The sequence below is a fragment of the Dendropsophus ebraccatus genome, chromosome 11, assembly GCF_027789765.1.
Source record: "Dendropsophus ebraccatus isolate aDenEbr1 chromosome 11, aDenEbr1.pat, whole genome shotgun sequence".
In the NCBI taxonomy this organism is placed as follows: domain Eukaryota; kingdom Metazoa; phylum Chordata; class Amphibia; order Anura; family Hylidae; genus Dendropsophus; species Dendropsophus ebraccatus.
Window position 1 is genome coordinate 48,065,315 of NC_091464.1, and position 23,778 is coordinate 48,089,092.

Below are 23,778 nucleotides of genomic sequence, written 5' to 3' on the forward strand. Positions count from 1 at the left end.
AGAAACTGGGGCATGGTTTGACCAAGTAATTGAGTGGATTTCACATCGCATCGTGGAACAAATCTATGCAGGTATGTGTGGAGCGCAGGTGCGAGTAAAAGGTATAGGTTTTGTCCATTGGGCAGCACATCCGCCAAAGGTCAAACAGCTGTGCTGCCTGATCAGTCTGCAGAAGGCTGAGGAGAGCTGAATCGTGCCCCTAGGCGGGGTGCAGCCGGATACTTTGGGGGAGATTTATCAAAGGGTGTAAAATTTAGACTGGTGCAAACTGCCCACAGCAACCAATCACAGCTCAGCTTTCCTTTCAGCACTGCCTAAAGCTGAGCTGTGATTGGTTGCTGTGGGTAGTTTGCACCAGTCTAAATTTTACACCCTTTGATAAATCTCCCCCTTTATGTCTATCCCAGGTCTCAGAGGGCGGCAGGTTGGTCTCCAACAGGGACGGAGGAAGGCGAGAAAATTTGGCAAAAACTTGCATTAGAAGTGTAGCTGCCACACATTAGGAGAGTATACAATACACAGAGTAATTTGGACACCTTCCAATTTGCTAGTTAGTATAATACAACATCCCTAAGGATCAATTTCACTGGTATCAACTAGGAATGGACAAGAGGCACTAATCAATATGGCTACTCCCGCCCTCTTCTAGTCTTTCGTGGCAGAATAAACAGTGGGATATTTATGATAGGCAAATTTAAAAGTGTCCGACCTATCATGATGCATTTCTTGAAGAAAAACTATACGTGCGCGTAAATGCGCAAGCTCACACAAAAGCAACCTCCTCTTCAGGTCAGAGTTAAGACCTTTCACATTCTAAGTCCAGGCGGGAGACAACATAACCGAAATGTACCTTAACTCTAAGCAGAGGTGAAGCTCCGGAGGATAGGGGTCCCAGCGATCCCCGGTCCATAAAAAGAGGCTGGCCTGATGGATCAGGTGGGATGTCAACAGGACGGCCAGGCTACCACTCACAACATATAGCCAAAAGAGATGTAGAACGGTTCTCTGCAAACAGAAACAAGACACAAAAGGGACAGACTCCATACAGACAAACAAAAGGAAACCAAAGACTAAACCCCTTAAGGACAGGGCCAATTGTCACTTTTGCGTTTTCGTTTTTTCCTCCTCGCCTTCTAAGACCCATAACTTTTTTATTTTTCCACCTACAGGGCCATGTGAGGGCTTGTTGATGGATGATGGAACCCCCAAAATATCATTCATTGGGTAAATTTGGGTAAAAAAAAATGCGTTTCCACAATTTTTTTTGGGGGGGGGGGTTTCCATGTTTACGTAATGCACTTTATGGTAAAAATTGCATTTTTTCTTTATTCTATAGGTCACACACTGAACACAGCAATATGCATGTTTACTAGGTTTCCTAAAATTTTACTATTTTTATTAGCAGTAAAATTTTTTTTTTTTTTTTGCAAATAGGTATATTTAAAATGGCCCTATTGTGACTCTTATAGTGTTTATTTTTTCACCTACGGGGTCGTATGGCCACCCGCCATTAACGGCAAGGGCCTGGCTGCAGATAGCAAGCCAGAGCTCGCTCCATAGCATCTACCGCTATGGAGCGAGCTCAGCTCCTGAGTCCCCTCTATAGCCCGAGACCCCGACATGGCGTACATTTACGTCCTCTTGCTCCAAGACCCAGGCTACGGGGTGTAAATGTACACCCGTGGTCCTTAAAGACCAGAGTGAGCTGTCTGGTTTAGAAAAAACAGAGACGTCCCCTTCTGGTGGAAAAAGGCAAAAATAAAGAAAAACCCTGCCACATAAGTAAGAGACCTGAAAAATAACACAAGGTTGTGTAGCAAATATAGTATAAAGGTTTTTATTTACACTACATCTGTACAGAGCCGCAGTATTACAAAGACGCTTGACAGTAAAAATCTGGCACAAATATGGTCAATATCTACAATAAAAAGCAACATTAGTTCATAGAAAAGTAAAACTAAAACATATATGCTCCCCTGTTAAAAATACACAAGCCCTGGGGTGTTAGGTGTCAGAGCAGAGATCTGTTCTTGCTTCAGTTACCCTGACTGTATACTCCATTCACATACAGAGCTGCGTTCACAAAACTGCTGTTGCTGTTAATAAACTCTGACAGGCTCCAAGACATCACATCTCATTGCTAGTTTGTGCTCTGCACAGACAAAGTTGGCTCTACATTTCCCATTATGCATTGCACTATAGGAGCTCAGCTGCGACTATGAAAATTGTGAATACAGCTTTGGATCTGACAGCCCTAGAGCATACAATGTTACTGTGTACATATATTACATTACTTCTCCTGAGTTACATCCTTTATTAAACTCCAGAGCTGCACTCACTATTGTGCTGGTGGGGTTACTGTGTACATACATTACATTACTGATCCTGAGATACATCCTGTATTATACGCCAGAGCTGCACTCACTATTCTGCTGGTGAGGTCACTGTGTACATACATTACTGATCCTGAGTTACATCCTGTATTATACGCCAGAGCTGCACTCACTATTCTACTGGTGGAGTCCAACTACAACTCAAGTGTCACCATCAGAATAGGGCAGTTCTGATGTATAATAATTAATGTATGTATACAGTGAACCTATTATTATATCTAAGGTGATTTTGTTGGTTGACACTTTAAGGCAAGGGCCCATTCTCCCTTGAAGTTCCTTACCCTTGTATGCATTTTGATGATTTTTCCAGTTGAGATTAATTAAACTAATGGTTAACTATTAAGTTTCTGAAATTAAGAAAGTAAATCTGCAGCTGCATCCCCCTCCTTCCTGTCCGCCATGTAGTTTTACAATAGATAGATTTTTTGGTGACTGAGGAGGTTTATATTTAAAGCGACAAATAGAAACATCTAGACTTTAATCTCTTGATCTTTCTTATCTCACAGATGTAGCACAACATCTCACACGTGTCACCATAGTGCCCAATGTATCCTTGTCTGGAGAATGATCTTTATGTATTTATAGCGCAAGCGGCAGGGAGCATCTGCATACGTATATAAGGCTCACTCTACTGTGAGCATGTCCTTTATTCAGCATAAAATTTCTATGATTGGTTGAAGCTTTAAGTGACCACACATATCCTCAAAAAAAGTTTCAGCAATCGGCAGCCATTCAAGTAAGTGGGCAGCAATGGCTTATAAGAGCAGTACCCTCTCTCTGACGTCCATATGTCCTTATGGTATACATGAAAAGGGGGTGCTACAAGTGTAGAATGACTACTACTATGTGTCAGGTTCCCTTTGAAATACAAACTGGTGACCACGCTGAACAAGTGTCGTCTTTGCAGCCTTGGAATGGTCGCCATGTTGTCTTGGTTTGCAAAGCAGTGGTGACGTGAGGCTATGGAACTGTATATAGTACTGTATATTTATGGTGCCCCTTCCAGTAGCATCTCTGTCCACCACAGTGTTCAAGTCAATGGTGGACATAACGAGAAGGAACCCTAAGGAGAGACACTGTTCTTATTACTGCCAGGCAGATAGGCAAAGGTGGCATCTCCATATAATGCTCCAGGAGGCGCTGTCCCTTTACATAAAGGTGCCCAGAAAACATGTTTGGAATGGCGAATATGGTGTTGATCCCTCCTCTGTGGTTGGTTTATATCTATGCAGGGAGCCTTGTCTATTAGATAACCATGCTCCGTCCACTCCGGGAACTGCGATCCTGAAATATATATAAAATAAAATATAGATCAACAATTAAAAAAAAAGTACAAAACACTGCATTACACAGATAAGAGTCAGAAATGTTGGCTGTAAATAACAGTTATCCCTTCTCTCTGATGGTTTCAGTAAAAGGACATCTTCGTGCACGATTGCGGGGAGTCTTCCTGGTGTGCTCAATCAAATGTCCTCTATAGACTGCTGCTTGCACATGATGCTGATTTACTGAAACAAGCTGCAGCTGCATCCCCCTTCCACCCCCTCTGTCCTGTCTTCTAATCACTGTTCTACACTAGATGGATATTTGGCAAATAGGTTTCTGAATATTTATGCAATATCTCTTGTGGTTCAAAAGTTCATAATGATTGAACCCAGGGCTTTGTGTTAAGCAGAGCTGTCCATGGTGCTGAACACAGAGCTAAAGGCACTGGATCCAATCATTATGAACTTTTGAACCAATAAAGGTATTGCAAATCTGATTGCGGCAAATGATTTCTGAGAAAGCTTAAAGTGTAACTGTCATTTCAGGGTCATTTTTCTGAAAACATTAAATATCAACAGTACAAGCGATTTTGAGAAACTCTGTAATAGGTTTTATGTACTAAAAGAGTTTCCTTCTGGACTGAAAAAGCAATCTCCCAGGCTCCCCCCTCACATCAAATGAAGATGAAACCTATTACAGAGTTTCTTAAAATCGCTTATACTACTGATTTCTGCAATAAAAAAAAACATGACAGTTACTCTTTAAGTCCTTCTCGCATCACAACTCTCAAGAATCAGAACAAGAACAAGACCAAGAATCGGCTCACACACCTCCTAAAATACTGTGTTGATGTGAACCTTGCTCTTTCCATAACTCCAAATAGTCTCCTTTGAAATAATAACAGTATAATGCTACCCTGTCCTTATTAGCGCCATCTTGTGACTAGTCACTGTCTGCCACAAGATCAACATGCTCCTATCTTTCACTGCTGTTAACATCCCCATTATCTGATGCCAAAAATACAAGGAAAGGATCTATTTGGCAGACCGAGCCTTAGAAGTGCATCCCCATCACAGACACTCAGAAATGTCTTGTCATTGGGGGTTTGATGGCAGGTATCTTACCGATTGTCTGGCCGCAGCACTTCGATGGTTTTTGCTCTTCCCTACAGTGATATCTAGTGATTTGTAGCTAGGTGGTTTGTCCTCCCGCCACTCATTTGACCTTGGACGTCTTTCTCTTCTGTCTCTGTACTGACTTTCATCATCTGAACTCCATGAGTTGCGTTCACTTGGCGGAGAGTAACTCCTCCTTCTACGGTTGGGTCGTTCGGGACTTCCTCTCCTCCTGGATCTTTCAGGAGACCTTTGCCTGTCGGAGCTATAGTTGGGACGACCACGACGGTCATGGTAGCCATGGTCATCAGAAGGGCTGATTCGGTCACGTCTACGAGGAGGTGAGAGATCTCTCCTTGGACGGCCATCACTTTGGGGATCTCTCCTATAACCCTGAGACCTGTCGCTTCTCTGTCTGTCCCGTAAGTCACTCTCACCAGAGTAAGAGTCTTCCAGGGACCTGTTCCTCCTCCCCCGATCGCTCTCTAGCTGATCCCATGAATGATGCCTTCGATGCTGGGAAGAGTTGCTGCTTCTGTGGGAGTTGACAACATGCTCCACAATGGGAGGCAGCTGAATAACTCTGCGTTCTACTTCTCGTACCCCAACCCCCATCTCACTGAGGGAAGACAACACGCTGGGTTGATGGCCGGCTCCGCTGTAAAGGCCGCCTCCTGCTAGAGGTTGTGCCGGGTTTAAATTCTTAATCTCACTCTCCAGAAAATCCAGCATGTGGTTGTTGGAGGAAGGAAAGCTTGGCTGCCGGACCATGGGAAGGCTGTTTTGCTGGGAAAAGTCTATGAAACATAAAGAACCACAGATTAACTATATGTAATATGGTGCATCCAGTCCTGCTGACACAGCTAGGCATAACACAGTGTATAAGATGTGATCAGTATATTCGGTGTGCACTCACCTCTCTGGAGTAAAGGGTTGAGCTGATAAGAGGAATGCTGAGAGTTGCGGTCCGCTCCAGCATAAAAAGCTTTCTCTAGCATCCAAGGAGCATTGGCCTGAACTTGCTTTATATACTGGTGACGAGCAAGGGCTGCAAGAGAGATCACATAGTAATGACATGAGGACTATATCATAGTGCTGGAGGTAAGCAAGTGCAGGGAAACCTTAAAAGAGGTCCTCTGACTTTATACTGTGTGTAGGGGTTTCTAAATTATCACATAACTATGTTCACAGGGCTCCACTTAAATGGGTTATCCAGCGCTACAAAAACATGGACACTTTTGCCCCACTCTTGTCTCCAGTTTGGGTACAGGTTTTAAAACTCAGTTCCATTAAAGTAAATGGAGCTTAATTGCAAACCACACCTGAGATAGAGACGAGAGTGGTGCAAAAGTGGCCATGTTTTTGTAGCGCTGCATAACCCTTTTTAATTAATGAAAGGGATGAGCTTGTTCCTGTACAGAATGCTATATGTGTATCTGGGGAGATTCATGTTCCTCTAAAATGCTGGTTTATTTCTGTTCAGAGCTCAGCGGGTGCTTCCTGCTTGTAGAGCTGCAGGATCAGTTTAGTGGTTCTTACTGGTAGAGCTGCAGGAACAGCACTATGCGGGTCTTCCTTGCCTCTGAAGCTGCAGATTCAGAATTCATTGAGTGTTTCTAGCTTGTGGAGGTTCAGAATCAGAGCTCAGAAAGTGAAGTGTACTCTGCTATCAAAGCTGCAGGATCATGGCTCAGCAGGGGTACCTTACAAGCAGAGCCGCCATCAGGGCAGTACTGAAGCTGACAGCTGTACTGCACACACACACTGCTCTTTCCTGCCTGTCAGCCTGCTCACTGTGACAAACAGGGTTCCAGGTGTAGACAGAAGCAGGGCCCCCTCTTCCCTCCCTGGGCCCCTCCCCAGCCACATCACTACCTTCTCTGGCTGCTTTCTACTTGTCGGGACAGAAGAGGAAAAGGAGGGGCCCAAAGCCGCTCCATGCCCCCCTGGAGTCTCCCTGCAAAAAGTGTAAAGGCCCTGTTACACGAAGCGATTATCAGCCGTATTCGGTCGATAATCGTTTTGTGTAATAGAAAACAACGATCAGCCGACATGCACAGTGTCGGCTGATCGTTGTCTTCCAACAGGCTGAAATGCCAATGATCAGCCTTTTAAGGATCTGCCGCCGTTGCTCCGAGTATTAGGAACAGCAGACTGCCGCTGTCTCATATGCCCCCCCCCCCCCCAAGGTTTTACCGGCTCCTCGCTTGCTGTCTGTGCGTGGGGGCAGGCTGCCACCGCGTGCACACCAGGTAGTAATGGAGCACATAGCTCTTGATATCTCGATCAAACTTTCAGCCCCTCTCTGCTATATGCTGGAACTTGTAGTACACCAATTACAGCTAAAAGATGATGTCTGGTTCTTTGTAAAGTAAGAGGCTTCTAAGGTTCTGCAGCAGCTGATCTGTATTATGAGGTTCTGCAGCAGCTGTGTAGTATTATGAGGTTCTGCAGTAGCTGAAGTGTGTTGTGATGCCTGTGTAGCACTACTTACATTCATTATTCACCTCAGCTGCTGCAGCACCTCATACTACACCTCAGCTGCTGCAGAAACACATTATACACCTCAGCTGCTGCAACATTATGCAGCAGCTGCTACAACATTATAATACACCTCAGCTGCTGCAGAACCTCATAATACATCTAAGCTGCTGCAGAACATCATAATACACCTCAGCTGCTGCAGAACCTCATAATACACCTCAGTTGCTGCAGAAGTTCATACTACACCTCAGCTTCTGCAGAACATTATAATACATCTAAGCTTCTGCAGAACATCATAATACATCTCAGCCACTGCAGGTCCTCATAATACACCTCTGCTGCTGCAGAACCTCATAATACACCCCAGCTGCTGCAGAACCTCATAATATACCTCAGCTGCAGCAGATGTATGTAATATATACAGTGTGTTGTGTATATCACTTGTATTATACCCTTGTATATAATATGCACATGACCTGTATTATACCCCTGTATATAATATACAATTTTCCTGTATATAATATACACATCACCTGTATTATACCCCTGTATATAATATACACATCACCTGTATTATACCCCCAGATATAATATACACATCTCCTGTATTATACTGCAGTATACAATTTACACATCACGTGTATTATACCCCCGTATATTACATACACATCACCTGTATTATACCCCCTGTATATAATATACACATATCCTGTATTATAGCCCTGTATATAATATACACATCCCCTGTATTATACCCCCAGATATAATATACACATCTCCTGTATTATACCCCCAGATATAATATACACATCTCCTGTATTATACCCCCTGTATATAATATACACATCTCCTGTATTATACCCCCTTTATATAATATACACATCTCCTGTATTATACCTCCTGTATATAATATACACATCCCCTGTATTATACCCCCAGATATAATATACACATCTCCTGTATTATACCCCCTGTATATAATATACACATATCCTGTATTATAGCCCTGTATATAATATACACATCCCCTGTATTATACCCCCAGATATAATATACACATCTCCTGTATTATACCCCCTGTACAAAATATACACATATCCTGTATTATAGCCCTGTATATAATATACACATCTCCTGTATTATACCTCCTGTATATAATATACACATCCCCTGTATTATACCCCCTGTACAAAATATACACATATCCTGTATTATAGCCCTGTATATAATATACACATCTCCTGTATTATACCTCCTGTATATAATATACACATCCCCTGTATTATACTACCTGTACAAAATATACACATATCCTGTATTATAGCCCTGTATATAATATACACATCTCCTGTATTATAGCCCCTGTATATAATATACACATCCCCTGTATTATACTACCTGTACAAAATATACACATATCCTGTATTATAGCCCTGTATATAATATACACATCTCCTGTATTATACCCCCTGTATATAATATGCACATCACCCACTGAAGCTGACAGCTGTACTGCACACACACTGCACTTTCCTGCCTGTCAGCCTGCTCACTGTGACACGCAGGGTCCTAGGTGTAGACAGAAGCAGGGCTACAGCAGATGAGGTGTATTATGAGGTTCTGAAGTAGCCGAGATGTATGATGAGGTTCTGCAGTAGCTGAGGTGTGCTGCAGTGTGGTACACTCCCACTCTGTGCTTAAAAAATAATGTAAGTCTATGATCGGTACGGATCTGAGAACGCAGACCTGGACCGATCAAAACTTTTGACATGTCTCTATGATAAGTTTTTTTTTAAACTACAGGTACCCTTTAAAGGGTGCCTGTTACAAAGTTCAGGTCTCCACAGTGGCGTTCAGATGCAGATGCTGCTGGGAGATTCTGTTACCGTGTTTTTTTCTAAAATAGGGCTTGTGCATGGAACTGGTCTGGTGTGGGACATGTCCAAAACAACTCAATCTTTTACAGGCAGCTGAGTCTGCAAGCTGCACCAGAGACATCAGCCAAAGATACATCTCAGATTTTTTGTTAATGGGGTGGCCCAGACACTTTGGGTCAATGGGGCCCAAAAATTCCTGATGGCAGCCCTGCTTACAAGTAGAGTTACAAGATCAGAGCTTAGTGGGTATTCCCTGCTGGTAGAACTACAGATTGAGCACTTAGCGTTTCCTGCTTGAAAATCTAAAAGTTTAGAGCTAAGTGGAGCTTTAGAGACTCTACAGACTCTTATTGGGTACTCCTTGATAGAGAAACTGCTTGTTGAGCTTAAGGGTAAGTGCTCAGTGGGTTTTCCCTGCAATGCTGCTGCCACTCATTGTTCCGACTCTCAATGTGGTATCTTGTGCAGTTCCGGTATATTACATTTGTACTACGATTATACTCCTAACATAGACAGGTCTACAGTGCTGAGGAGGAGGCAGATGAGTAACACATGACTGAAGCATCTGACTACAGTGTGTGTAGTCTGTAACTATGGGGACATGTAAGCCTGCATAAAAGCTGAATACAAACACTGTGGGAGAGGTTCACTCAATTCTATCTGCAAAGTAGGTTTTGTTTTTTTTTGTAAATTGTAGGTTCACTGGAATAACAAAAAAGTTACCTAAGATCACATGACCCTAAAGCTCTAAAGGGCATTTGATATATATATGTCAGCACAAGCAACATGTACAGTACCTTCTTCCGGACAGCAACACTTAGTCGGACAACAGGGACAGCGGACATAGCAGCAGCAACAGTGAGGACAGCATTGGCACCAGCATATAGAAATGAAGATGAGTAGTAACAACCCGCCCAGAACAATCAACAGCACAGTAAGCCAATCTGCAGAAAAACACAAGGAAATCCTGAGGTCACCACATATGTACGCACAGTATATTCCTTCATCACTGACCACCAAAATACTGTTCTGCCTGCCAGGAGTCATGGAGGTTTCTCCTTCATCAGCTCCTCATAGAAAATACATATAAAAAAGAATAATTAAATGTTCATACAGAGGAGACCTAAACTTACGCAAGACGATCAGCTTCACTTCCTTATCAGGGTCCCCGGATGTGTCTCCTTGAGCCTCCACAGAGCAGTAATAGACACCGTGATCCCACCACATCACTTCACTGATCACCAGATCGGCTTCTGCACAGAACAGAGAATCAGAGTCAGAAGTCCCGAGCTGTATGCTAGTAGTCCATCTGGGCCAGGTAGTCATGTGAGCATATGTAGTCACGGTCCTGGGTGGGTTCCAGTGCTGTAATCACACCCCTCTGGGCATGATTGAAAGCGATCCTGTCCTGTGACGTCACCCGGGGGGCATCTGCACATGCGAAAGATGACGCTGCTGTACTGCGCCTGCACAGTACAGCAGAACCTTCTCCCCCTGTACTGCGCATGATAGTATAGAAGTCAGCACACCGTTGCGCAATGCCGCCCCCAGGTGACGTCACAGGACAGGAGTGCTTTCAATCATGCCCAGAGGGGCGTGATTAAAGCGCTGGAAGCCGCCCAGGGTACAGGGGTATGTTTGGTGTACCAGCACGATTCCTTAGCTTTAGGGACGTTTTTGACGTGATTGGTTCCCTTGACTACAGGATGTAACTCAGGATCAGTACAGGATCATTTAATTTGTGCAGCTTCTTATCTATACGTACAAAAAGATTGATGTGTGATCAAGATCTCTCCTTAATGTGCACTGTACACATTCATCTGTCTGTAGTGGGGAAACTTCTGGCCTTCAATATATTGCTGCTGGTGCGTAACAAGTTTATTGTTTTATATGCACCAGCAGCAATGTATTAAGAAAAGAATGCCGACAACCAGAAAACTCCTTTAAAGGGGATTTTTTAATCTGGGGTAGTTATGCCATATCCACAGTATGTACAGGATGGAAATACCCCTTTAGAGTGGGTTCACACATACCATATCCGCAGCGGATTTGATACCTTCCCAGTCACTTCAATGAGATTACATACTCACAGCGGGATTGTTACCCGCTGCGAGTATGGAAAAGTCAGCCTCTTCAACCCCCTGCGGCCCGAGTACATACATTAACGGTTCCACGCTTCAGCTTGCTTCGGGGTCTCCCGGCGTCTCCCAGTGCTTAGCCAATCAATGCGCTGATGTCATCACTGCGAGTATGTCATCTCATTGAAGTGACTAGGAAGGTCTCTGCAGCGGATTTCGCTGTGTACTTGCAGCGTGAAATCCACTGCGGTTACGGTATGCGTGAATTCACCCTTAAACAGAGCACGTGTAGCCCACCTTAGTGAATGCCCAAGGGCAGCATCAATATATTAAAAAAGGTCAACCACCAAACAACCCCTTTAAGCCTCAAAGTTATCAACCATATTATGATTTGTGGCACCACTGACCTGATCCCTCCTTCCATTGCTCCATCTCTGATGCCTATTGTAAACACTTTCAAGAGTGAATAGAGAGTCACATAGGTACTGTAATTGGTCTTTGGGGCAAAATATACTGCAAGCTGCTATTTCCTGTGTGACCTGACTTCTTTATATCAAAGTAGGAAGACCCCATCCTACTTTGGTTGGTACTAAAAACTACAGCCAGTAGGGCAGCACTGTGGAGGCACAGGAAAAGGTACATAGTGCTTGTTTTATTGTTTTTTTTTTCGTTCCTGCCCTTCCTGCTGGAATTTTTTCATTTCCTTCAGACTTCTTTAATAGTAATCAGAAGTGTGCTGCAATTCCCCCCTCAGCCACTAGATGGCAGCATTAACTCATCTCAAAGACCAAGCCCAATCACGAGGTCACACTAGAACACAGCTTGTGCCAATTAATAATTTACTTTGCATCTGTAATTCTGCATGTTCTCATTTATTATTTGCCCTTCAAGGGCCATTGGGTTGGTGACCTTAAAGGAGTTGTCGAGCGAAAATCTTTTTTTTTAATCAACTGGTGTCAGAAAGTTATATAGATTAGTAACTTACATCCATTAAATAATCTCAAGTCTCCCCATACTTAACAGCTGCTGTATTTCCTACAGGAAATGTTGTTTTATTTTGAGTCTGACACAGTGCTCTCTGCTGACATCTTTGGGGAGACAGGAAATGTCTAGAGTAGGAGAAGTTTTCTATAGGGATTCCCATAGAAAGCCTCTCCTGCTCCGTGATTTTATAAACAGAGATCTGAATCCATCTGAACGATCATGTTTCTCCAGAGAGATCTGAATCCATCTGACCAGACCATGTTACTCCACAAAGATCTGGATCCATTTGACTAGACCATGTTTCGCGAAAGAGATCTGCATCCATGTGACCGGCCATGTTTCTCGACAGAGATCTGGATCCATGTGGCCGGCCATGTTTCTCCACAGAAATCTGCATTTATCTGACTGGGACATATTTTTCTATAGAGATCTGAACCCATCTAACCAGCCCATATTTCTTCATAGAAACCTGGAGCGCTCTGACCACCTTGTTTCTTCACAAAGATCTGGATCCATTAGACCAGGTACCAGGAAGGCAAACATTAGACTAGGGCTAACCACATTTCTAACATATATTTATGGAAATATTATTTTTATTCAGAGGTTTAAAATGCATCTTAGCTGGCAAAAAACCTAGATTATACCAATATGAAATACATGAGGATGATGGCATCTGTAGCCTGTTCTGACGGTGTGCTACACTGTGTTAGTACAGTCTGTTTAGATCATTGAGGATTATTCAGACTGAAAAAAACTGTAGCAAACCCTCACCTACGTTAAATGTTATTATTCCTTTCCAGAATTATAAAGTGCTGTGGAATATGTTGGCGTTATTTAAAAATGTTATTATACAATGTCATATAGATCCTAGTAATGGGAAAGCTCTGAAAAAGAATAGAAAACAGGGGGAAAAAAGCAGCCATTCGGGCTCCTAGTGTAATAGTGTTTGAAAGAAGTCAGAGAAGAAAGCGCTGATTCTCCGCTGTATGGCAAGCACGAGCTCACACAAAAGACAGTGCAAACAGTAGTAGCACCACACTAGACAAGATTCCATGTAAATTGCTTCCGCTGTCTATATGACAGAATGTAAAATGCATTGTGCTGCGAGACAGCGAAATATGAACCTGTGTCATCAAATTACACTGAAAGAAAAGAGAAGGAGGGCAGCCATATATAATCCAGCATGACTGCTTAAAGAGAATGTGTCACCTAAATTTTCTTTTACTGATCAGAGTCAGATACAAAAACTTGTTCCTTTTTTCTAATCTGTTTCTATTTTCTGACTGTATTTTTTATTTCACGTTTTGCACATTGTTATGGGGGCGGCCATCTTAACTGAGCTGTCTTTAACAGTTTTTAGTGACATGCTTTACAGCAAGACTCATGGACATAGGTGACAATAGACAGAGTCTGTCCCCTTTAGATGAATATAAATACATTACTGAGCATGTTCTGTGACCTTTGAAGAGGTAATTCCAGCAATGCTGTAACAATCACTTTACAGCAGCCTATTCTTATCACTACAGACACAACATGAAGTCTCTGCTTAGTTTTAGCCCCAGTGGTAAGAAAATAAACAGGAAGATTTCTGGATTATTTTATAATATAGATAGAAATATAGAAAATTAGAAAAAAGTCACATAAAAATAATAAAAAAAATTCTTAAAAAATATATAACAATAAGCCATCACCTGCATCTTCATAAAACTGCCCTTACATAAAAGAATATTAGTACTATAATACTGCTCCCGTTCTACAAGAATATTACTACTATATCACTGCCCCCTACATACAAGAGTATAACTACTATAATACTGCTTCCTATATGCAAGAATATAACTACTATAATATTGTCTGTTATATACAAGAATATAACTCCTATATTACTGCTCCTATATACAAGAATATGGCCATGGCCTCCCTTACCTGCATGTGCACGCTTTGCAGGGTTGGCAGTCGCTGACCGACACAGTGTGCAGTTAGCACAGGGACCCGTGTGAACCAGGAGACCGGCACGTGGTACACAGGGCAATATGGTTTGATCAAATTATATACCAACATCCTGGCATTGGTTTTTAAACATAGCCTAGCGGCATTAGTATCAGCCATAGGTGGGATGTGCAGCCGCTCCTTTCTCTCCATGTCGTATTTTATAATTCACCCTTTTCTGAGCAGCTGGCACTCGCCTTTATAAGGCCCACATGACCCAAATTGGCAGGATATACCTGTGCTTACATGTCAGTACCTCATGTTTTTCCCGTTCTGTCTGCAGCAGTGGTGGTGAGTGCAATACCATATTCATACTTGTGTTGTTTGGGGGCAGCCTTCCCCTCCGGTGGTGCCGGCTGGGTTTTGGTGGGGCATTTTGGGTTTGGTCCTGTGACATTGGGGTTGCAGGGCCGTTCCATGACCTCCCTTCTCTGCATGTGCACGATTTGCGGGGTTGGCAGTCGCTGACCGACACAGTGTAAAGTTAGTGTAGGGACCCGTGTGAACCAGGAGACCGGCACGTGGTACACAGGGCAATATGGTTTGATCAAATTATATACCAACGTCCTGGCGTTGGTTTTTAAAAATAGCCTAGCGGCTTTAGTAACAGCCATAGGTGTGATGTGCAGCCGCTCCTTTCTCTCCATGTCGTATAGCTACTATAATACTGCCTTCTATATACAAGAACTACTATAATACTGCTTCTAAATACAAGAATACAACTACTATAATACTGCCCCTATATATATAAGAATATAACTACTATAATACTGCTCCTATGTACAAGAATATAACTGCTATAGTACTGATCCCTGTATACATCTCTAACACAGCCTGGTCACTGGTCTGGTACTTACTGTTCTGTATGGTGATCTTCCTCTGCCTGTAATCCATGCCCAGTACCGGCTCATTTTGCCCCCGCTTCTGGATGACGATCCGCACCTCCCGCATGTTGTCATTACAGTCATTGGACGGATCCTGACTCAGGCTTAATGAAGCCTGATACGCTGAGGAAAGATATTACAAAAGTTCAGGTCTTTACACAGGAAAGATCCGCTATTCAGGACTCTATAAAAGTCCAGGGAACCATCCGCAGAGAGGGTCATTTTATTGTACTATTTGGGTAATGGAGAAGCCCTTACATTTTATACATTTATGTTGCCATATTTTATAAAATATTTTTTAAGAACCTTACATGCAGAGTAGTAGTCAAAAATGGGATCTTTACAGAAGGACTTGTAGCGCCAGGTGACGGCCACGTCCTGGATGAGTGCGGAGGTGCTGTAATCGCACTTAAGGATGATGCTGGAAAATAACATTGTATATCGCTGCGTGTCCTGGACAGTGACCTGTACAGCCAGACATCCTGGAATACAAAAACTTAATCAGTACCACAAATCACAAAATATAGACTCCACTCACATCATCGTTATACAAGGATTCTGATTGGCTAATCACGTCAGGAATATTCATATAGGAATTGACTTAGAGGGTTTGTCCACTTTCTTAAATGGGTATTCCCCCCCAAAACTATTTTTGCATTAATAAAAAGCCGGGGGCCATGTGTTACCTGCTGCTGCCTCCGCCACTGTTGGTCGGTCTCCCTGACTTCGCCCTTAGCATAGTGTCATCTGCTGCAGAGGACTGTAGGTCTCACTGTGTGCTGCCCACTGTACCACCGCTGCTGCTGATCAGTCTCCCTCAATGTGGATGATGACACACTGTATGACCCCCCCATGATCACTGTGTGTGTTTTGTCACACAGTAAAGACAGTGCTGTGTTTACTTTGCAATGAAGTAATGATCAGCAGTGGGCAGGAAAGAAAGCTAAGGGGGCAGGTACAAACAGACCAATCAGGGAGATGCATGATGGGAAATGTAGTTTCCCAGCCAGCGCCACCTCGGATATAGACAGGCTTTTAGAAAAAAAATTTAACTTCGGAACGGCAGCAGCTAGAAAGACGGGAGATGGTTCAAAATACTCCGAGAGACTTGGTGAGTAAGGCTATGTGCACACATCGTAAGAGACTGGCTGTTCTCTGAAAAGCTCATCCCGGCCGGTACTGCGGTATCGGCCACATGATCTTTTCGGCCGCAGTGTTCTGATGTGGGTGCATCCGTGTGCGCCCGCATCAGAACTCTCCACTGCACGCTATGGAGTGAGCGGCCGGAGGCGCTTGCTCCATAGTGTGAACTGACAGGGTTTTCTGTGGCCGCTATTCACTGAATAGCGGGTGCAGAAAACTGACATGTCAGTTTTCTACGGCGCCACTAGGGATCCAGTCCGGAGCGTATGCTATGTGTATACGCTCCGGCCAGGATCCCATAGACGGAGAGTTAATGTATATCTTCTTAATAATTTTACGAAAATATAAGTTGTGTGAACATAGCCTAAGGATATAGGACCAGAAAGAGAAAAGACAGGTGCAGCCCTGAAGCTTACGTCCACCCCCCTGTCCCTGCCTACTTGCCTCAAAGCCCTAACTGCAGCGGACAACTGGTCGACGGTCCCTAATCCTTATTAAGTGTGAACACGGAACAAAAAGACAAGACAAATACAAAACAATAAAGTAAGGTCAGAGGTCCAAGTTAGCAGTGCAAAATGTAATCCAAGAGAATAGTTGAAGCCCAAAAGCCTGAAGTCAGAAAACCACGTAAACAAATGCAGGAAGGAACACTTTGTCAAGACACACTAGTAAACTAGGCTCTATCGCAGGCATGAAATAACGGTCATGGGGGGCTTGAAGTCCCAGCCCCAGGACAAATACAATAGTGTAACTGGCAGCTGTGCTTCTCAGCCGGGGGCAGGAAGCCCCGGCAGAATCAATGAAGGCCACCTCGCCCCTAGCAAGAGGCCGGCCACACGCTCCAGCAGTGCCGTGGGACAGAGACCAGGTTGGTCAGGGAGCTTTTTTTTTTTGTTTCGCTCTTGGGTGGAATACCCCTTTAGGGCACAAACCCACTTGACGTATTTGCTGCGTGAATCAGTCTTAAAAATAAGCAGGCAAAACGCAGGTTGGCTTTATACAATTGTTCTGTGTTAAAATACGCAATTGCGTATTTTTGAAGCGTGAAGCTACATGCGTTTTTCACACAGGTTGTTAACAACTGATGCTTTGCTAACAACAAGCTTCATGCTTCAAAAATACGCAATTGCGTATTTTAACGCAGAACAATCGTATAAAGCCAACCTGCGTTTTCCCTGCTTATTTTTAAGACTGATTCACGCAGCAAACACGTCAAGTGGGTTTGTACCCTTAAACTATTTTTTTATGGTTCACAATAAATAATAACATAAATTTAAATCCGTTTTGTGTATACAGTTCCTAAGGAGAGCTATATGTCTCCATAGTAATAGAAGACAGACAAACCCTGCGGTATGTGTATTTTACACTCAAAACAAGTGCCTCCAGTGGTCATAACCTGGAAGTGCATTTTTGCCTAATCTTGCAGGACTAGTCTCTGTATCTTGCTCTTATGTGTGTGCAGGACACCTTGTTATTTCACGTCCAACGTCTACAATTATATGACATTACAGCAATGTGCCGAGAAGGGACGTGACTCACTGCTGGGGCAGGCAGGAGGCGTGGGAACATTCGATCTGGGTATTGCTTACAATCACAGGATTTAAAGGGGAAAACACTAAGTTGCTGCAACCTTTACTGTATCTCTAGGCAAGTGGCTAATGCACCAATAGGAACCAATAGGATATACACAAAGTGTGGCCATATGCTTTGAATTGATCCTAAAGAGTAAGGCCAGAGGTGGTGTACATGAAAATTTACAGGACAAAAAACGTGAAGGAGATTTCTTTATACTATACTTTGCAGGAATAAAAATTATACTTACCTACTCCCAGTCTCCTACAGCAGCTCCTTCTGGTTCTGCTCCTCTCTTCTAGGACACTGCTGCGGCCTAATAGGCAGGTCCTGCTCAGACATCTCATCTCAGAAGCAGAAGAGAGGGGCAGCTGGAAACTGAAGGCCGCCATAGTGAGAGCAACAGGGGAACAGGACTTTTTTTTTTTTTTTTTTTAATAACCCTAGTAGTATAGGAATAATTTTACTACACCAGAATACCCCTTTAAGGTGGCATGAACATTCCTTCAACCAAGAGTTACTCCATACACATGAATGCTTGCTTGCTTTCTCTTCCAGTATATTCTTCTTGTATAAGCCACATTTCTTATTCTACTCTCATGTATAATGGGGTCAGAATCAATCAATGAAATGACAAATTCCACTCTGCTATATCTAATATAAACTTCACTCATCAGCGCAGAACAAATAGTTCCTTATTCCAGATATATCACAAGGCAACTTTACTTTACCTGATAACAATATGAACATGCAGCCAATGTCAATACTGAGGCCGAAGATAATATTATTATTATGTATAGTGACCAGGAAGCTCTGAGCACAGCTAACATACAGACAATATGGCCGGGTATTTTCATCATCAAAAGGTATCCTATAGCAATGGTATAACCAGTGGATTGGTGGGGGTCTGACTGCTGGGACCTCCACTGATCCTGAGAATGAAGAACAAATCAATGCTTGGCTATGTCCACAAGCCCAATAGAGAATGAATGGAATAATAGTCACACATGCTTTCTGTCGCACCTTTCATTCAGAGATTTTTCTCTGGATCAGTGAGAGTCTCTGTGATTGGACTCCCAAAGATCCACTAATTATTTCCTATCTATACCAATAATGAAACTTTATAGCGATCAGGCCGTATATTGTATAAGCACTGAAAGCTTCTATATGTGATACAAGACCTCATATCCTGCATTTCTGTAAAATGATGAGGTTCAATAAAGTAAAATGTTATCCATTCCTATCCATATACACTGAGCTTTCAAAAGGGAACCAGTCAGCACGATTGTGCTGATATGGTTCCCAGAATCATAGTATAGAGCTACTGCTGCAGCCGTGGTACGTTCCAACCCCCGGCTGAAGCAGTAGCTTTAGTAAGGAGAAAAAGGACTTTTATTTTGCTGCGAGACCAGGAAAGAGGTGGCAACTAGTCACCTGGGCGGGCAGCCGCCCATGACTACTCACCCCTTTCTGCCTGTCAGTGCGCTTTGCTGGGATTATAGACAGACAGGGAGGTCATCAAGTGGCAGAGCCCGCTGCCAGGCATAGAGCAGTGACCCGTCACGGGCGGCTCCCTGCCCAGATGGCTAGTTGCGGCCCCTCTCCCTGCCTCGCGCAGCAGAATAAAAATACTTTTTCTCTTTACTAAAAGCTACTGCCTGCAGCCGCAGCTGGTACATACCAAGGCTGCAGCAGTAGCTCTATACTATGATTCTGGAAACCATATCGGCATAATTGTGCTGATTGGTTCCCTTGAAGGGGTTATCCAGGATTAGAAAAACACAGCTTTCTTGCAAAGAAAACAGCACCGCCCATGTCCTCAGGTTGTGTGCAATATTACAATTCAGCTCCATTCAATTCAAGTGGACTGAGCTGCAAAACCCAACCTGAGGATAGGAGAGGTGCTGTTTCTGGAAGAAAACCACCATGCTTTTTTAAGACTAAACAACCCCTTTAATTTCAGGCCATGTTACTTGTAGCCTGCCCATCTGGTCATGCATGTCCTTGTATCAGCAGCGTCTCTTCTTGTATTCTTCATGTTGCATATTTCAGCACTTAATATACGCTATATAAATACAGAAACTTTTTTTCATTGCCTAAAGAAAGGGCAAACAACCTGGTTATCCTAAGTAACTAAGATATGACTAAGTAACTTTACTTTACCTGATAAGGATATGGCTACCTGATAACAATGAATTGACCCCCCCCCTCCCGCGCCAATGTATATATACCCTCTGTCAATGTCAATACAAAGGAAGAATGTCACACACACTATATATATTATACACACATGTGAACACTGACTGACATGGAAACTGATCTTCTTGCTAGATACAAGCCTAAGATCAGTATGTTCAATGGTAAGCATCTGCTGGAGAGGCATAAGGGACATCATCACTAAAGCAATTGAAACACCATCTCTAAAATGATGAATCGCCTCTCATATAGATGTGATGTTCAGGGCAAGACGGTGTAAGTATTAAGAAAACAGCCGTCAAAGCCTACAGATCTGTTGTGCTGTGAATGAAACACAGGTACAGTTACGATCGGCTGCGAGTTGGGGCAAGATCCCAACCCTACAGGATCATAGAAAACCTGGAATTTGGAATGGTTGCAAGTTCACCCGCCATCTTGATTTCCATAGGTTTTGCGTTAATGCCACCACTTTGCTCCAGCTTGCGGACAACCAAATGCCATTACATTGCCCTATAATGTACACTATTCGTTAGTAGCATTAGGTATCCCCAGGGGTGTACGTATGTATATACTTTTTTTTTCACACTGTGTCTTTGCCATCCCCACTAATGGTGCCCTATGCAGCTGCCTACTCTTCCCACTACCTTTAGAGAAGGGATAGCCTGCATGACAGTTCTATGTTGGAATACCTGAAAGCCTTATTACACTGTATTCAGGTACTAATAGGGATGTGCGGATGGTATATAACATCCATTGCATGATTGCCCATAGCAACCAGCCACCATATTCCAACACAAAGAAAATGAAAGCAAACTCTTGACCGCTTGCCACGGGCAACCCGCTGTCTGCAGTACATCCAAACATGGCTTCCAGTATGTGTTTCAGTCACGTGTTGGTTGTAGCACCTGATCACGAGATCACTCTAATTCTAAGTAATGGAGTCATGGCATGTCACTTCCTGTCAGATAAGACACCGCGTGTTATCAGTGTAGATGTGAAGTCCACGTGTCGCCATTATGATTCCAATCTCCTAATCCCTTTAGGCATCGCTATAATTCACCCTCATTATTGCGGATCCCTGTCATAAGGTTAACGGGTCATTCGAGAAGTATGTCACCAGGATACCTCAGAGCCGTGTAAATAACAAACACATGGGACAGGGCAAGACCGCACCGCAAAGTGACGGCACCTTAAAGAGGAACTCCATGAAAGGGTTGCCTAGTTGCTCACTCCTAAACTTCCTTACATTATGTCAAAAGTACAATGCTAATTCATCTGGTAACATTGCAGACACCATAATGGGAATCGGACAGAGGTCGCTATTGTCAACGAAGACCATCAGACATCATAGGTGACCAGATCATGGGGTGCTATAAGGGTATGTTCACACTGAGTAAATGTGGTGGAATTCCGTGGCAGAGAATCCTGCTTGCCTCAGTGTCTGACAGCATCTTTATGGGAAGGCTTGCGCGCCACATTTACTCAGTGCGAACATATCCTAAGGGCCAGTTCACACTAAGTGTCCTGCAGTATTTGAGTGGGAAAGAGTGCGCCTCTGCTCCCAACGCTCTCCACTCAAATAATTGACATGTCAATTCTTTGAGTGAAGAGGGGAGGAAGTGGAGGTGCGGGAGTTCTCCCATTCAGACACTAAGCACGGTGGGATTCTGCGCGGAGAGCTCCACCACAGAATTTCGCCATTTCTGCTCAGTGTGAACTGGCCCTATCTGTTTCCAGGAAAGGTCAATGACAATCCTGCCATGACGGCTTCCCCACAGTCCCATATGTCAGTTTCCAAAGTTATTCCCTTCTATAAATGACAATTTATTGGTTCTATTTTCTTCTAGGAAAGCTGAGTGGCTTTATAGTCACCATTACCGCTCACTCTGCTTTCCCAGCCTACTGAATGGCAGTCTGATCTATTTCTACAAAAAAAATTCCAGTAATATTTTCCCCTCATCATCTTTACTTCTAATAAACTTCCTAACTTCAAAAGCCAACCCAGCTTTTCCAGGGTTCTGCATGTCAACCAAGTCACCCTCTTCCTTACAATTTCTACACAAATGTTTCTTAATTCAATCCCCTTCTGGGAAAGCTGGGTGACAACTGATAGTCATTATTCCATCATCCGGTAGTCACCCATATTTTTCAAAGTTCTAAATAGATAAATCGGGAGAATGTATATCTACATATTTTTACAGTGGTGCATAACAACCAAAATTTACTGTACAGTATAGCAATCAGCATGTGGAGTATAATGTATAGTAAGTGCATGAACCTGATAAAACAGCAGCAGCTTAGAGATACCGGATGGAACTGCAGATCCCCATAATGCAGTAGCGTAGTACAACAGACTAGAATAGAGAAGCAGGGCTGCTGTCAGAGGTCTGTGTGGTCACATGACAGCAATGGGGGAAGGGGGCGTGTTCAGCATGGACCAATCAGGAAGTGAGAATCACAGAGCTGTGCAGGAGGACAGTGACAGAAACTTTATATACAGCAGTGTGAATGGCTGAGTGTAAGCGCAGGCACATTATGGCATGGATGGAGAGGATGGGAAACACAAGGGCATCATTCAGCTTTTCCAGGGTCCTGAACATCAGCTTTCCTAAATCCTGCTCTTCTTTAAAGTTTTTTTTTAAATAACAATTTCTTGGTTTAACATGTTTCTAGGAAAACTGATTAACACCATCATCTTCATGCCCGGTGATGCCCCAGCTTTCCCAGTATCCTGAATGGCTCTTCTGCCTGGTTACACAGCATCAAATGGTATTTCCTCTCCACCCTCCAGCTCAGGGCCAGGACAGGAGGACAGCGGCGTACGTTCCGTGATGTAACGCTGCTGTGGTGAATGAAAGCTCCTTTCATGGGGAATTCAGAGGAAAACAACCTGATCCTGACTAAGGGAGGACTGTGTGGCCAAGGCGTCTCCCCACTGAGAGGCTGCTCTGCTGCTGTAGCACTACAAGGCCCAGCATACATAACAAAAACTGCACAATGCTTTTCCCAATCAAAGTCACAGTGAAACCTTAGCTTTACTGTGAGGCCATGTTCACACAGAACACATTTTTCTGTGTTTTAATAGTTTTTTGGTGTGTTTTATGTTTGCTTTGAATTAACTGCCTCTGTTTCCCTATGTTTAATTCTGTTATACACAAAAAAGCGATCAGCCTTTCTTTTGGATACGTAAAAAACAACACGCAGCACAATCTGATTTTTTTTCTTTAAGTATCCATTAGCGTATAAAATGTAGAGGTTAAACAAAAGCGTGGTGTGAACGCAGCCTTATTCTTAGGCAGTACATTGCTTGCAATTTTCAAGTTTATTTTACGTGTCAAAGGTGTAAATAAAATAAGTGTGTAAAATTACTGCATCACTTATTAAATAAGCATGTCACTTTTTTACAGCTGTAATATATTCTGTTGCAAAACTACCACTCCCATCATGCCCTGACATTTTGCAACAGGTTGGAAAATACTCATATAGATGTACCTGACCTGAGCTCCCACAATCCCCTGCGGTGGCAACAGGTGTCTCAGGAGGAAGCCCCTGTCTACACAACACCTGCCATAGGTGTGTTAGCGCACGCGCACTGCGCTCCCCGACCCCCGCAGACAAAGTGAGATGGACTCTCTCTACAATACCCCAGTAGCCGTTGTGCTCCCCGGGCACCCCCCGGACTCACCTGATAATAGACCGCTCCACAGCAGCAGCTGCAGCCGCCGCACCTGCCCCGTCATGGCCGCCTCAGCTGCGCGGGCTTCCTGGCACTTGTAGTTCTCTCCTCACAGGTCAGC

General features: G+C 43.5%; 1 protein-coding gene across 1 annotated transcript; it reads right to left on the reverse strand.

Annotated features, from left to right (window-relative positions):
- Positions 1–1,785: 1,785 nt before the first annotated feature.
- Positions 1,786–23,778, reverse strand: LOC138767798 (immunoglobulin-like domain-containing receptor 1). The gene is made up of 8 exons (XM_069945577.1): positions 23,667–23,778; positions 15,382–15,552; positions 15,044–15,193; positions 10,269–10,388; positions 9,933–10,079; positions 5,691–5,822; positions 4,784–5,571; positions 1,786–3,677 (listed from the first exon to the last, which is right to left on the reverse strand). The coding sequence occupies exons 1-8, from the start codon at positions 23,719–23,721 to the stop codon at positions 3,639–3,641; spliced, it is 1,602 nt and encodes a 533-aa protein (XP_069801678.1). The 5' UTR covers positions 23,722–23,778; the 3' UTR covers positions 1,786–3,638.